The sequence below is a fragment of the Benincasa hispida genome, chromosome 9 (assembly GCF_009727055.1).
Source record: "Benincasa hispida cultivar B227 chromosome 9, ASM972705v1, whole genome shotgun sequence".
NCBI lineage: Eukaryota > Viridiplantae > Streptophyta > Magnoliopsida > Cucurbitales > Cucurbitaceae > Benincasa > Benincasa hispida.
Window position 1 is genome coordinate 27,878,002 of NC_052357.1, and position 15,786 is coordinate 27,893,787.

The following is a 15,786-nucleotide window of genomic DNA, read 5'->3' on the forward strand; positions in this document are numbered from 1 at the left end:
TTGTACAACAAATTTGTTCAAGGATAACTTGACAGACTTATTTACAAAGGCATTACCAACCGCAACTTTTGAAAAATTGGTGCACAAATGAGAATGTGGCGACTCAGAGATCTTAAGTGATGTCCTCATGAGGGGGAGTAAATATATAGTATTCTTTTAGGAGTATGTATATGAAATATGTACTTTTTTTCCTTCACTAGGGTTTTTTCCCATTGGGTTTTTTCTAGTAAGGTTTTAACGAGGCATATATATATAATATATATATATATTATATATAGAGAGAGAGTTAACAATCTGTAGATTCATTCCCATGGTTCGATCTTTCCTAGTAAAGCGCGGCGTGTTTGAATTCTGATCGCTTTTACGCGAGAAAGAGGGACCACCCTCTAAGCCTAAGTATTCCTCAATGACCAATAGCGTACAAGTACCGTGAGGGAAAGGTGAAAAGAACCCTATTTAGGGAGTGCAATAGAGAACCTGAGATCTGATGCGAACAATCAATTTCCTACTTAGGAAGAGCCCTTCTCAAAGACACGCGAGCCAGCCTAGAACGGAGCACATGCTACTTCTTCGAAATCGCGAACACCTTACCTTTCTTCTTAGTCTGATCCGTTTTAGGTTTTTAGCTTTGATCCAATTTCGAAGCTCGTTTGCTCACTAGCCGATGTCATTTTCAATTGACTTAGTTAGAAAAGTATGGAGCTAATCAGACTCTCCCGAGGAATTTGACTAAGACACCCTTTCTCCAGGTGTTAGCTCTTCCGGATTACACCAAAGCATACGAGGTACACACTATCCGATTTTTCCATTGGTGAATCAAATACCTGGTCTAATAACGAACCATTCTGATTAGTTGATAATATTAGTTGAGAATTTTTTGTTTGAAAGGATTCCTATAAAAGGTTTCATTAACTCCTAATTCATGTCGAGTAGACCTTGTTGTTGCGAGAATTCTTAATTCATGAGTTATAAGGAGGGACTTATGTCACCACAAACAAAGACTAAAGCAAGTGTTGGATTCAAAGCTGGTGTTAAAGATTCTAAATTGACTTATTCGACTCCTGAATATGAAACCAAAGATACTGATATCTTGGAAGCATTCCGAGTAACTCCTCAACCCGGAGTTCCACCCGAGGAAGCAGGGGCCGCTGTAGCTGCTGAATCTTCTACTGGTACATGGACAACTGTGTGGACCGATGGGCTTACCAGTCTTGATCGTTACAAAGGACGATGCTATGGAATCGATCGAGCCTGTTCCTGGAGAAGAAAATGAATTTATTGCTTATGTAGCTTATCCCCTAGACCTTTTTTAAGAAGGTTCTGTTACTAACATGTTGACTTCCATTGTGGGTAATTTATTTGGATTCAAGGCTCTGCGTGCTCTACGTCTGGAGGATTTGTGAATCCCTACTGCTTATGTTAAAACTTTCCACCGCCCGCCTCATGGTATCCAGGTTGAAAGAGATAAATTGAACAAGTATGGTCGCCCTCTATTGGGATGTACTATTAAACCAAAATTGGGATTATCCGCTAAGAATTATGGTATTATGATAGTAGTCCTCCAAAAAAGCATATAATAAAGAAAGCAGTAATATTCAAAAGCATCTGCCATAGAAAATCTTACCCTCAGGCTATCTCGTATCTAGAACCCTCCCAGGAAGAGAATTAGCCTTAAGAGGAAGAATTCTCTATAGCCCTAAAGAAAAGGGATGACTAATGGTTTGGAAAGCATAGAGGTATATAACGTGCAAGCACCTTCTTTATTTTATTGTCAGATGGATTAAGTCAGATAACCTTATTTTTAAAGATCTCCCGGTACTCAAAAGTCTTAGAATCAAATGTCTTCTCCTATGGGATGAAACCACAACTTATTTTATATATGTGGTAAACCATTCCCCTAGCTGGCCTACGGAAGACTACTAGATGGCCTACCAATACATCTTAAAAAAACACTTTTTTTTTTCGGATCAAAAGGATATTCTTAAAGAAAGCCTTCCCCCTTACTAAATCAAATAGGGCTGAAATAGACAACAAGACAAAGCATTTTTATTAAACTGGCTGATACAGGTTAAGAGCATAAAGATATTAACAGCGGATATGCGACTAATAAGTAAGAACCCATCTGCGACAACAGAAGTAATATATATGGTAAGACTTTCTCTTCATCTTTCAATATATTAAAGTGCTTGTCTTAAAGAAGGAGAATGAGAATCTCTATTACTAGAACTTGAGCCAGCGTCGCCTGCAATTAAGGAAGAAATGAGGGGATGAGGCCTAGACCCCGGAGCTGGTGGAAGTTGCAAAGAAAAACCACTTCCTCCTCCTCTCCCTTTCGGTCAAGCTACTTCGTTCCTTGTTATTCCGAGCCTTAGATCAATCCCTTCTTGAGCAACCAATTCAATACCAGCTTCTTCGAGAAAATAAGAAGAGTAACTGCTGATTAGTTAACTGTCGACTCTTCCTCGTCAATTACATTGCCTTCTGTAAGAGCTATTGATCAGGTCTGCTAGTCTTCTGTTTACAGGAAAGGAAGTTGAAACAGGCATGGTATGAGAGGAAAGCCTCACGGCCACAATTCTGCTAAGTGTCAAAGACCGTTGACAGCTACTGTTAATCGCAAACCTTCTCTTCTGAAAGAACCTATTTGCCCACTGACTTTCAGCTCTGTAAAAGAACCCCTTCAACTATATGTAACCACTTCTTGAAGAGCCTCTTCCTATTCATGCAACAACAACACATTCTATGCCATCTTCCTTATATGATTAACCGCAGACAAGGCCTGTAATTCATCTGCAGCCCAGACTAGCTACTCGTATAAGTAAGGTTCGCATAATAGTTTGTCCATCCTTTTCTACATCTATCGCTGAACCAACTGACAAGATAGGCCGGCTGGAAAAGTTCCCCAATGCCCCCTGAGTGACCAGCTAAGTCAAACTTCAACATGTTTGGAGCTAACAGCCATACTAGGAACCCTATCTTACTTAAATTTAAATATATAACGTTTCGTTCGTGCACCTCACCCTATCGGTTCACTCATTCCTTTCGCTATCTTAATGGTATAGCATAGCCACCGCTTATTGTAATTTACACGTCTTCATCTCGGGTTCGTAAAGAGCAGTGACCGTAGATCTCAAATCTATTTCTCCATTCACTCACACAAATCCATCCAATTTCCTTTTTTTTTTTTGTTGTTGTTTCTTTGTCCCATTATATTCTTGATCTGCTTTCACATCATACGATTTTTGCTTTTTTTTTTTTAAGAACAAGATTTCTTTTATCTTAAGAACAAGTTCGATCCCCATCTGGTGATGGAAGATGAGATCCTAAAACGATTGAAATCCATCACTCAAGGAGAAGTCTGACATCATTGAGATTCTGGATTAAGACATCTCTGAGGGCATAGATGAAGTGGCTCGAAAAGTCTGATAGGGAAAGTGATGGATGGCAAAGGAGGAAGTCAATATACGCTGCCTGAGAAACTCTATGGCTAGTGCTTGGGATTGTAGGTCCCTTACAGTTATCCATTTGGTGGCACTTCAAGTTTTGCTTAAGCAGTGAAGATGAGGCAATAAGGGTTGGGTTCTTCACCAAGGAACTTGGTCTTATGAAAAGAATCTTTTAGTGTGAGGAGATGGGAAAGGAATATAGATAGATCCCAAGTGCAGTTCCATATGGTGCCATGGAGGATCCACGTAATAGGGTTTCAAAGTGGCAGGTTGGTTTACCAACTGTGCTTGAAAGGGACCAACAGCTCTAAAAAACGGCTATTTTCGCATTTGGATTGACCTATCGTACATTGAGAATACCCTGTAACTCGCGTATAGAGGCATGAAAAGAGATCTTTCTAAATCCCTTACAGGCTTAAGAAGCTCATTTCCATGAAAGTAAGTAAGGAAGGCTTTTCCGAATAAGAAGAGGCAGAGAAGACAAAGAGCGTCCGATCCATTAATATCATGATTGGGTCGACCAGGCCAGATCATGAGTGAAATATCATGATCGGGTCAATCAGGCCAGATCATGAGTGAATAGAAAATCGAAAACATACATAGCAGTCCCAACTGAAATACTTGGAATAATTCTATCACTTCTACTAGGAGTAGCCTTTTTAGTGCTAGCTGAACGTAAAGTAATGGCTTTTGTGCAACATCGAAAGGGTCTTAATGTAGTGGGATCGCTCAGATTGTTACAACCTCTAGCATATGGTTTGAAATTGATTCTAAAAGAACCTCTTTCACCAAGTAGTGCAAATTTATCCCTTTTTAGAATGGCTCCAGTGGCCACATTTATGTTAAGTCTGGTCGCTAGGGCCGTTGTACCTTTTGATTATGGTATGGTATTGTCAGATCCGAACATAGGGCTACTTTATTTGTTTGCCATATCTTCGCTAGGTGTTTATGGAATTATTATAGCGGGTTGGTCTAGTAATTAGGGGGCGGCCGTTCGGTGGCCTATGATACTAGGACCAATAGGTCAAAAATGGGTTTGTGCCGCAGGTGTTGAACGATCTACTTTACACAGGTGTGGGCTTATAGGGCTAGGGCTCGTAAACCCTTTCTTTCATTCATAAATAGGGCCCTGGTCGGTCACTTTTCTGGGTCGGGATCGATAAGTGGAATTAATACAATGAATTCAAAAACATCAAACCTCTCTTGTTCGAAAGAATAGAAACACATCGAAATGGTACCAACTGTACTTAATAATAGAAGGATTTGGCAGAAATATGTAAAATTATCCCCCCTAAAAAGATTATTCCAGAATAAATGGGCAATAGTTAGGAGAGGTGCGCCAGCGGCGAGCAGAAGTAAGATTATTAGATACCTCAGGAAAGCCCGGCCAGAACCACACATGCAAGTTTCCTTGCATGTGGCTCGTCCATGATAACTTCTTCGAATTTGCATGAACTAGTAGACCGATCACTCAGTGAGGATGTTACCTCCAGCATGAGCGAACCTTTTCGGAACTGGTTAAGAATGGGCGCCATGAGACCAGCCTGAATCAGCCAGGTTCTATTTCTCATGTCCCCTTCCGAACAATTGTACCTTGTCTTGGGGCAATGAAATTGGCTGATATTATGACAATACTAGGTAGCATGGATATCATTATGGGAGAAGTTGATCGTTAAAATGAAAATTGATATATCAAGCTGGAACAATCTATTCTTCCTGAATACCTGGAAATATATGCTAATTCGAATTGAAGGGTGATATCAAATCGGTCTATTTTTGGCATCATATCCATAGTGAGCATCCACTATATATCAAAAAGGAAGAAAGGGTGCGACCCCCAGAGATTCATGAAGAAGTTTTGCGCTATTTACTAGTGAGTGGTATTATTGGACTGATCTTTTGGTGGGAAATGTTCTTCATTTTAGATAATGAAACCATTCCATTACTACCAACCCAAAGAAATACGACCTCTCTTAGATATACGGTTTATGCCGGAAAGGTACGAAGTTGGACTAATTTGGAAACATTGGGCAATTTACTTTATACCTACTATTCCGTCTGGTTTTTGGTTTCTAGTCTGATTTTATTAGTAGCCATGATTGGGGCTATAGTACTGACTATGCATAGGACTACTAAGGTGAAAAGACAGGATGTATTCCGAGGAAATGCTATTGATTTTAGGAGGACTATAATGAGGAGGATGACAGACCCACTCATGATCTACTAAAAGGCAAGTAGCTTGATTGGTTCAAATCCAAGTCGTGAGATGGCAGTGATGGTGAGGAAAAGGCGTAGGTTGGCCTGGCTTTGGCTTGCACTGGTCATTATGGCGATTGATGATCCCAGTACAAACAATAAGTTAGAGTCTCTTAAAAAACTCCCAGTGTATAAAGGAATGTGTGTCGAAGATATAAAGCGAGTGCACCGGAAAAGAACGGAAACTGGGTTGATCTATTCTATGGCGAAGCATCCAAAGCATAACTGCACACTCACACGATCTTTGCCGAGAGATAGGAGCATTCGGTAGAACATTTCTGTGAATGCTATTCTAATTTAAGTGGTCATATTCTGTTGTAGGGTTTGGTGGCCCGAAATTGACTTGGCTTCGCTAAAAGGCCTCATCTCTAGAAGCCTGGCTCGCGAGGTGTCCCTCCCGTAGCCCTGTTTTCCAACATTTCAGATAGTTAGTGGATCGGGAATCTAACCCAGCGAAGAAAATGCCTACGACTAAGTCAGGCACACTAGCGCACCAAGCAAGAAAATGGTGGATTGACTGGCGAACTCGTGCAATCAACCAAAAGAGCCTTCGCCTTAGTAAGCTAGCTTTGGTTGTTAAGCAAGCGCTTCGGGCTCATTTGATCGAATTTGGAAAAGTCTTTCTCATTATTCATTCTATTCGAAATATGGGGGAGCTTTCGATCAAGATGTTCTCGCCTCCCATATTCAGGCTCTCGCTATTGAGTTCTCTTTCCCCGAGTAACTCACTAGGGGGACAAAAGCTAAAATGAGACCACGAAAGAGTAATCCACTCTCGCCCCTGATCATGCCTCGATTCCTCTCTCTATCGGTCGAGCCTGCTCTTCATGACAATGGTACTTGGGAGCTTGTGCATCTTCCATGTGGTAAGACGACCATTGGTTGTCGATGGGTGTATACAGTCAGAAGAAACAAGTCAAATTGACCTGTTCCATTTGCACCACAAGCCGGGCTTAGAGCGTGTGAAACTCATCGCGTTGAGACCATAAGATGTTACACGAAAGCGCCGCTTTCTCTGTAGTGTTGTCACACAGCAGCCTGCCTAGAAGAGCCACTCGCCCTTGTTTAATGCAACCTTTCTTTTTTAGAAAAATGTACCACAGAAAAAGAAAGAGGAATAGGTTGACTGCCTTATTCACTTAAACGATTGAGGAAGTTACACCTCGATTACTTCCCTACTAGTCCAAGGAAAAATAGAATAACCAGCATTACTCTATTTTTCCCCACCCTGAATGGTTTGAGTCACAATACGCTGACCCATCTCGTACAAAAAAGGTACAGGTTACATCAAACTTCAAAGTTGATTGGCACACTCTTGACATCAGAAAGAAAGACACATTAGTTATATAATATATATTATATATAGAGAGAGTTAACTATATATAGGCATATATATATAGAGAGAGAGATATATCTCTCTCTCTATATATATATGCCTATATATAGTTAACTCTCTCTCTAATATACTATATTATATATATATGTCTTGTTAAAATCTTACTAGAAAAACCCAATGGGAAAAAACCCTAGTGAAGGAAAAAAGTACATATTTCATATATACATATAGGTATCTAAGGAGGAGTGTTATGAATATTATAATAATAAATAGATGTTCATTGCTTAGTGTCCCAAAAGCCACGTGTCACTCTTCATGTTGTTCATGTGCCTTGTAATTATTCATGTTTGGTGTCCATGTAAGTCCACATCCTACTTGCCACTTTTTCTATAAATAGTGACATTTAGTGGATTTTAAAGTCACACATACATTTGTGAGAATTCCACTTCAAAATTCCAGTAATTTTCATATTATCCAATTTTATAATTTTAGTTATTTTATTTTATATATTTAATATTATTATATTATATTTTCTCTATATTCGTGTTTCTGTTGTGCTCCTCAAATTCACAACATTTATAACTATTTCATTTTTTTTAAAAAAAATGATAACAACAAAATTCCACACACATATATTTAAAAAATCTAAAATAATACATTCAACAAACCATTTAAATAAATAACAACATTCTACTTGTTATAGATTAAAAGAATCACGTCTTTTTTTAAAACATGTTTCAGTTAATTCTCTATCTAATAAGTGAACGAATTTTTATATTCATAAATGAGGATTACTCTAATATGTTTGGAAGTAGTATTTATAGGCTTAATTTTCAAAAAAATAAAAATAAAAAAAGGGTCGTTTGGGACAAAAAATTGGTTATTATAGTCCTAGGTTATTATAGTTGGGTTATAATAGTTTATGTTTGGTGTTTAGATTATTTTTGTTTGGTGTATAATAGTATGTGTTTAAGGTGTAAACTATTTTAATTTGAGAATAAAATAATAAATATTGTAGCAAAGAGTAAAAAAATGATGAATGTACAATAGTAAATACAGTAGAAAATGAAGGTTTTGAAATAGTGTTGATTGTAGCTAATTGGAGAATACAGAATAATATTTACTATAGCAAGAGGTAGTTATTATAGTCTTAGGGTAATCTTTACCCCAAACACACCCTAATGGTTACCAAATGAGGTTTTTATTTTTTTATTTTTGTTTTTGAAAATTAAGTCTATGAACGCTACTTCCACCTCTAAATTTCTTGATTTGTTATCTACTTTTCACCAATATTTAAAAAACCAATCCAAATTTTGAGAACTAAAAAAAGTAACTTTAAAAAATTGCTTTTGTTTTTGGAATTTGGCTAAAAACTCAACCATTGTATTTAAGAAAGATGCAAATCATTTTAAAAAATGTGGATGAAATAGACTTAATTTTTAAAAACAAAAACAAAAGATCAAATGATTACCAACGGGCCTATATTTTTCAAAATTTATAAAGTCTACCACTAATATATATATGTATATATTATCATTGGATTCTCTAACAACTTAGATTTGTTTGGGGCCACCAATGGTCTTAATTTTTTGTGTGAGTTGACATAAACTTGTCAACAAAAAGGAAAGAAAACCATACAAAATCTATATTAAATATGATAATAATGGCTGCTTTGATGCTTCTTGTTCTTTTTTTTCCTTGGTTTTAAAAAGAAAAGTAGGAGTTAAAAAATTAAGAAAATTCTTATAAATAAAACAATCCTAAAAATACTTACATTTCATAGCAAAAAGTTTCAAAGTGCTTTGTATTTTTGGAACTTTTTACTATAAAGTATAAATATTTTTAAATATTTTTTTATATTTAAAAAGACACCTTAAAATTAACATATCATAGTTGTCTGATTTTAGTTTTGTACTTTTGAAACTTTTTACTACAAAATATAAATATTTTTAAATATTTTTTTATATTTAAAAAGACCCCTTAAAATTATCATATATGGCTATGGTTTTTGCTGTCTGATTTTCGAGGAAATGGGAGCTTACCCTTATAAAAGGAAAAGAATGTTGGGGCCATCCCTTTAGTATCTACAAAACATATCCTATCTAATTAGATATTAAAAGAGTTATATTCAAAGGTTTCATTAATAGGTATATAACTTAATGTGAACTTGAAATAATATTGATTGAAGCATATAACTTCGACTAAGAAATCAATTTCATAAAAGACTTAGTTCACATTTTTATTTAGATAAATGACAATATCATTAACTACTACTCCACTCATGTAGTGCAAAAAAGTGTCTTACATCATGCTTACAACACAAAATAAAAAAATTACATAGCCAAATAAATTAAGCTCGTGGGTCGAACAATTCCAAACAACTTAGTTCCTTGAAAATAATGATAATCATATACTAATACGAATGACATAATTCAAACTTAATCTACCTTCAAAACATAATCCACCAACCAACTTGAATTTTATTGGTTAAATTAGAATTACAAATTTATTTTCCTACTTTTTTTTTTTTAGTTTGTGTTTATTTGATTCACGAACGTTAAAAGTATATTAAATCCTTAAAGTTTCAATTTATAATTAATAGGCGGCCCTTAAACTTTAAAGATGTCCTAATTAAGTTCCATGATATTCAATTTTATGTCTAATAACTTTCAGTTTTGTATTTAGTATGCAGATCTGTGAATGTTTTTAAAAAACTCTATATAAAAAATGTTAATTATCTATGAGAAACAAGTTTGAAAAATTTAAGGACTTATTAGACAATTTCCAAAGTTCAAGAATCATATATTGGACACAATTTTGAAAGGTTAAAAATTTATTAGATATTTTTAAAAGTTCATAAACCACATTTAAAAAAAAAAAAAAAATCAAATTCTGAAACTAAATTTGTAATTTAACCAATTGTATTTTATATGATTTTGACACGATAAAAAACATTTGCGTTATCTCGATTTATTCTTCATCCTATATATTCAAAGAGAAAACAATATTAGACACAAACATATACATATGCATCCAATCATAATTCAACTCTAAATTTTGGTCGTTGTTCGTGTGATAGAGTGTAGTTAGTGGTTATATTTATACTGTTTTTAAGGCAAACCATCACACCTAATTCTATAATAGTAATTGATGTCCTATCTATTGAGTTCTGTTCAGGATTGATAATTCACATATTATCTAATACAAATAAATGGTAATTGAGAAAAAGATATATATTATTTTGAGGTATAATGGCCACTAATGTCACACACACATACATATATTTATTGACATTTAGAGAGAGAGTGTTTGATAGATCAAAGTTCACTCATGACTTTGAAGACTAAGGACTCATCTTGTAGATTACATGTTTGTAAAAAGCTAAGCTATGAAATCTACTAGCGATGATGTTGGTTTCCCAACTCCATTTTTTAGAAAGAGGAAATAAAATTTGAATTTAAATAACTTTTTATTAAATTTGGGATTTCATTTGAGTTCAATGTAAAAACGTATTTGAAGTAAAAGGTAATTGTTTTAAATGGTAAAATGTTGAAGATATTTTCAAGTATAGCAAAATATCACCGTCTATTAGTGGTAGATCGCAATAGACATCTATAACTTTCTTACTATTCTCTTAAATATAACATAAGATCTACATCTTTTTTTTTATTTTCTTTTTTAGTCGGGTTGTTATTGTATCCTGGAGGGGATGTGTTAGAGAATAGTTGTTGCACTAGTGGTTGTCGATTGATATAAAGAAATACAATACACATCGTAGTGGCAGCTTGAAGCTCCTTAAAGAGGACGAGATCTCTGCACATCAACATAATTGTTTGTTTGTTTCTCAATATTTACTTTTTTTTTATAATTCTCCCAATATCACGCATATGCTTAATTAATGAACCTGTCATGTTGTTATATTAAGAGACTATATACCAACAAGAATGTATAACTCAAAAAACATAAAATATATAATTTCGATCAAGAGATTAGATGTTCAAATTTCTTTCTCTATGCATCATGAATTAAAAACACTATCTATAATCAAATTTCAAAATTGAGTGCCATAGTTCAAAATTTAGAAAGTAATACACATTACACACAACCATCAAAATTGATAATTTGATCTTTTTTTCCCCTTTTTTTTTAAAAAAAAAAATTAGTACGATAATTTGACCTATTTTTATAGCATTGAAGCAAATTAAAGAGAATCATTCTCCTTTTGTCTCTTTGTATTAATGGCCTTATATTTTCTATTTATTTTATTTTTGTTATTCTCCTTTTAGCACATTTCTTTATTATCTTATATATATATATATCACATACGACAACATAAAATCATAGCGAATTTCTAATTTGAAAGAAAAGCTACATATTTGGTCCAACGTAATAAATAATTAATAATTTTCAAGTTTTCTTTTTAGTCTTTTCAAACATTAAAGACAAAAATTACAAAAGGTATACAGCCCTTATCTACAAAGACCTAAATGCCTTTCCTTGGTTTCTCCAAAAAGGGTAAAAAAACATTTAATACTTTTATTTGTATACCATGCATAGAATAAATTGTACAATTTTAATTAATTTTATTTAGTTCTAAGAAATCCACTCAAATAAGTTTTTTTTTTTTTTTTTTGAAAAAAAAAATCTAGCTTTTTATCCCATCATTTTTTTCGTATATATATTATTTAAAATTCTAAGAACAAAACTCGACATTAATTTCTTGCACATCCAAAATTCAAATATAGAAAATGATTATTCTAACAATTAAAATATCAAACATTTAATATTCATATCTATAAATAATATTCACTATCCACTATCCGAATTCATTATATTAATAAATAAGATTGTAGTTAAAAATTATTTACCTCTATTTAATGTATGATACTATGCTATACAATAGGTGAGTGTAGTTGGTGAGAAAATATTTCAAAAGGGCTAATAATTTGTAGTGTAAAGGCTATAAATAAAAATAAGTAAGAATAACAGACATAAAATTAAACCTTCTATGGTAATAATCCCTAATTAGGTTTTTTTTCCCTCTTATCTTCAATTTAATTCCTTATATTTTAAGATTTTCAATTATAAACTCTTGTGTTGTCAATTGTTTCTTGTTTATTTGCATTCTAATTTTCCTAATTGTTGGAGGCTTAGATATTTGATTGCTCTACATGTGTTGTTACTTTGAAATTGTGTGTTTGGCACGCCTTTTAAAATTATCTAATAGATTATCAAATTTTCAATTTTATGTCTATTAGTTTCTTGAACTTAAGAGTCTAGCAATCAAGCCTCAGACTTACAATTTTGTCTAATATATAAGTCTTCGACTTTTCAATTGTGTGTGAGATATCTCATGAACTTTATCCACATCATTTAAAACATTTTTTTTTTTAAAAAAAAGAACCATATCAAAGAAATTCATGAAATCTATTGGACGCAAAATTCAATTTTATGTCTGATATATTTATTAAATTTTTTCATAAAATGTTTTGAATATGTCATGAAGCCATTAGACATAGAATTGAAAGTTCACACGAACCTCTTTGATACATTTTGAAAATTCAGAAACCTATAGGGTGTGTTTGGGGAGCTGGAATGTAATCAGGATAATTAGGAATCACATGAGTGTTGAAAAGTGTGAGTAATTGAAGACAGGAGGAAAATAAGATCGTGAAGCATGAAAACAATGAGAAAGAGAGTTAGACTGAAAATTGTCAGTACAAAATGAGTTTTGGATTACAATCAGACAAAAAACGCTCAATCCAAACATGGATTTTTTTTATTACATTACATTACAATCTCATCCTATTATGGGCCACCAAACACGCCCATATATTAGACAAAAGAAAAAAATAAAAGTTTAAGATAACTTATTAAATACTTTTTATAGTGTTTATTGACATATAAGACACAAACATGATAGTTCGTAGACTAAATTTTTAATGACCTTAAATCAACTCATTCTAACTAAAAAAAGAAAAAAAAAAAGATTATAATATAGCACATATATATTTAGTCCACATATCTTTATGTAATATCCAAATCCAATTGACATCTCAAACAAAATATTGACCATGGTCAAAATTGAGGAATAATTTAGCTATTAGATCATGCTACATAAGAAATAATTAATCCATCACTTTTTCTAAATATAAAAACAAGAAATAATCCATTAGAAAAGAGAATAGCATGATTAATGCAAAATTATATTGTTAAGGACTTAGGTAAACTCACTAAAATCACTTTGGACAAATTGAATCTTTTTTTAGTAATAAAGCAAACATTTTTTAGGCGCAATTGATTGTATTAGATTTTCATCACTGATCTTTGTTATCATTTCGTTTCTTTGTTTCTTTGTTCTATATATAAATATATAATCTTTGTTGTTGTGATGTCTGTATTTATTTCATTTTGAACTTCAAATTTATAATTGTTTTGTTTTAGTATCTTTTGTTTTTTTCCCAAAAGGGTAAGAGTGATTGATGTTTTTAATTTTCATTAATTTTTTCATATAACTTTGGATATAAATTTAAAATCACTCGCCTCCTTTTTTTATAACTATTTCGTTTTAGTTTTCTAAAATTTGAACATATTTTTTTTACATTTTCTTACTACGATTTGTATGTTATATAAGTATGAGAGTAGAATACTTAACCAAATCTCTAAGATGAAAACAAGCTTTTGAAATTTTTTTTTTTTTTAGTTTTCAAAATTTGATTTGATTTTTGAAAATATGAGTAAAAGATAGATAACAAAACAAGAAACTTAGAGATGATACGGATGTTTGTAAGCTTAATTTTCAAAAACTAAAAACAAAAAGTAATGATTATCAAACGGACTTTAGGTAAGATACTATATACAATTTATCAGATAGATGTTAGTGCTACATTATCTTCCATTGTTAATGTTTAGGTCTAGTCTCATAACTATTTTTATTCTTTTAGTTTTTTTTTTTAAGAATTTATTTGTTTTCTTACAACTTCTTTACATGGTTTTTTAAAATTTTTTTTCCCTCAAACTAAAAATTTAAATCTATAACCAAATTAAATAAATATTTAGAAACACTTTTTTTTTTTAATTTTCAAAAGTGGGGTTGCTTTTCTAAAACAATCATAAAAGTAGATTAAAAAAACCAGAATCTATAAATTTAACATTTTAAAAACTAAAAATCAAATAGTTATTAAACGAAATTTATATATTACGTTGTTTATTGATAAAAAAAATTAATGATAACTAAAAAATGGATCCTCAATATCCGTTTTAGATTGACATTATAATTAAATGTTTGAAATTTAGAGCCTAAACTAGAATAAAATATGAAAATATATAAATTAAACAACATTAAAAAAAATGAGGGATTTTAAAAAAATAGGAAAATAAGGAAAATTATTTATAAAAAAATAGAAAAATTTAATCATTTTAGATTTTTATAGTTTCTATCACTCATAAACAAACCTATTAATGATAGACTTCTATCAGTTGTCTATCTATTAATGATAGACTTTTATCAGTTTCTATCTTTGACTATCATTGCTTTTTTTTGTTATTTCTGTAAATAATTTGACATTTTTTCTATCCGTGAAAAAATTTTCTTAAAAAATCTGTTTGATTCAATGACTATTTGATTTTCAATATTTTTTTAAAAAAATTAAGTTTATGAATACTACTTCCAACCATAAATTTTCTAGTTTTAAACAAATATTGTTTAAAGATAATAAAGTGATTTTTTTATAAGAAATATGAAACCAAAATTGGAAATTTGGGAAGAGACTAACATAAATTTTAGAAACAGAAAACAAAAAACAAAAAAACTCATTTTAATTATTTCATGTTTAAAAGATCCTTTAACTTATTTAAAATTTTAATTTTTTTATAAACTTACCAAGCATAAAATCAAAGGATTATATAATAGATACAAAATTGAGAGTTTAAAGATTTATTAAATATCTTTACGTGCAAAAACTACTATTAATGTAGAAGTTTTTGTATTGTAAGAAACCTTTTGATAGTTAATGTGTATGACCATATGAAGATTTACATGTTATGAATGAACCCACTACCTTGAAAGCAAGAACGACACGACCTCGATGTTAAATCGTAAGAAGTTAGTTGCTCTCCAAGGTTTACACAACACTGAATCTCTGACGTGTACTCATCGGAGAATGAATTGAAATCAATTGAAAAATTGCTCAAATACGACTAACAAGAAACAGTAAGGATATGAAAATAGGGTCTTTTCTTGACACACTGGTGAAAGATTTATAAAAATTAATTTTAGTAAAAACGTTTAACGATAAAAAATACCCAAAGTCATTCTCAACATAATATTATAGCTTTCACATTATCTCAATCTTTATAGCCCGAAAATTTGATTGTAACACTTTTTATTTTTCATGACCAATTTGTGTATTTTGTAATAAACCACCAACAACAATGGAGTCGTTTAGTTGCAACAGTTTTGTAAGTTTCAACGTTTGATAGACTAAATTAAAAATTTGAATGCATGGTTTATTAGAGAAATTATTTCAAAAAAATATTTACAAAATATATCAAAATTTCTATCAGTGTCTATCGTCTATCAATGTCACAATAAACACTGATAGGAGTCTATTAATATCTATAATTGATAGTTCTAAAATATAACAAATATTTTGATTCATTTTTCTATTTTTGAAAACAACACTTATAATTAACTACTCTATAGTTCAAAACTCATGAACTATACATATATATACATAAATTAAAAAA

The 15,786-nt window shown here is 31.9% G+C and overlaps 1 protein-coding gene and 1 pseudogene across 1 annotated transcript; both read left to right on the forward strand.

Moving 5' to 3' along the window:
• The first annotated feature begins 978 nt into the window (after nucleotides 1-978).
• LOC120084647 lies at nucleotides 979-1,577 on the forward strand (annotated as a pseudogene).
• Nucleotides 1,578-3,941: 2,364 nt separating this feature from the next.
• Nucleotides 3,942-4,579, forward strand: LOC120087066 (NADH-ubiquinone oxidoreductase chain 1-like). Its single transcript, XM_039043915.1, has one exon. It carries the CDS (start codon nucleotides 4,130-4,132, stop codon nucleotides 4,427-4,429), a length of 300 nt encoding a protein of 99 aa, XP_038899843.1. The 5' UTR covers nucleotides 3,942-4,129; the 3' UTR covers nucleotides 4,430-4,579.
• The last annotated feature ends 11,207 nt before the right edge of the window (nucleotides 4,580-15,786 follow it).

Coding starts and splice junctions, on each gene's coding strand:
- LOC120087066 (XM_039043915.1), top strand. CDS start 4,130: ATGGCTTTTGTGCAACATCGAAAGGGTCTTAATGTAGTGGGATCGCTC.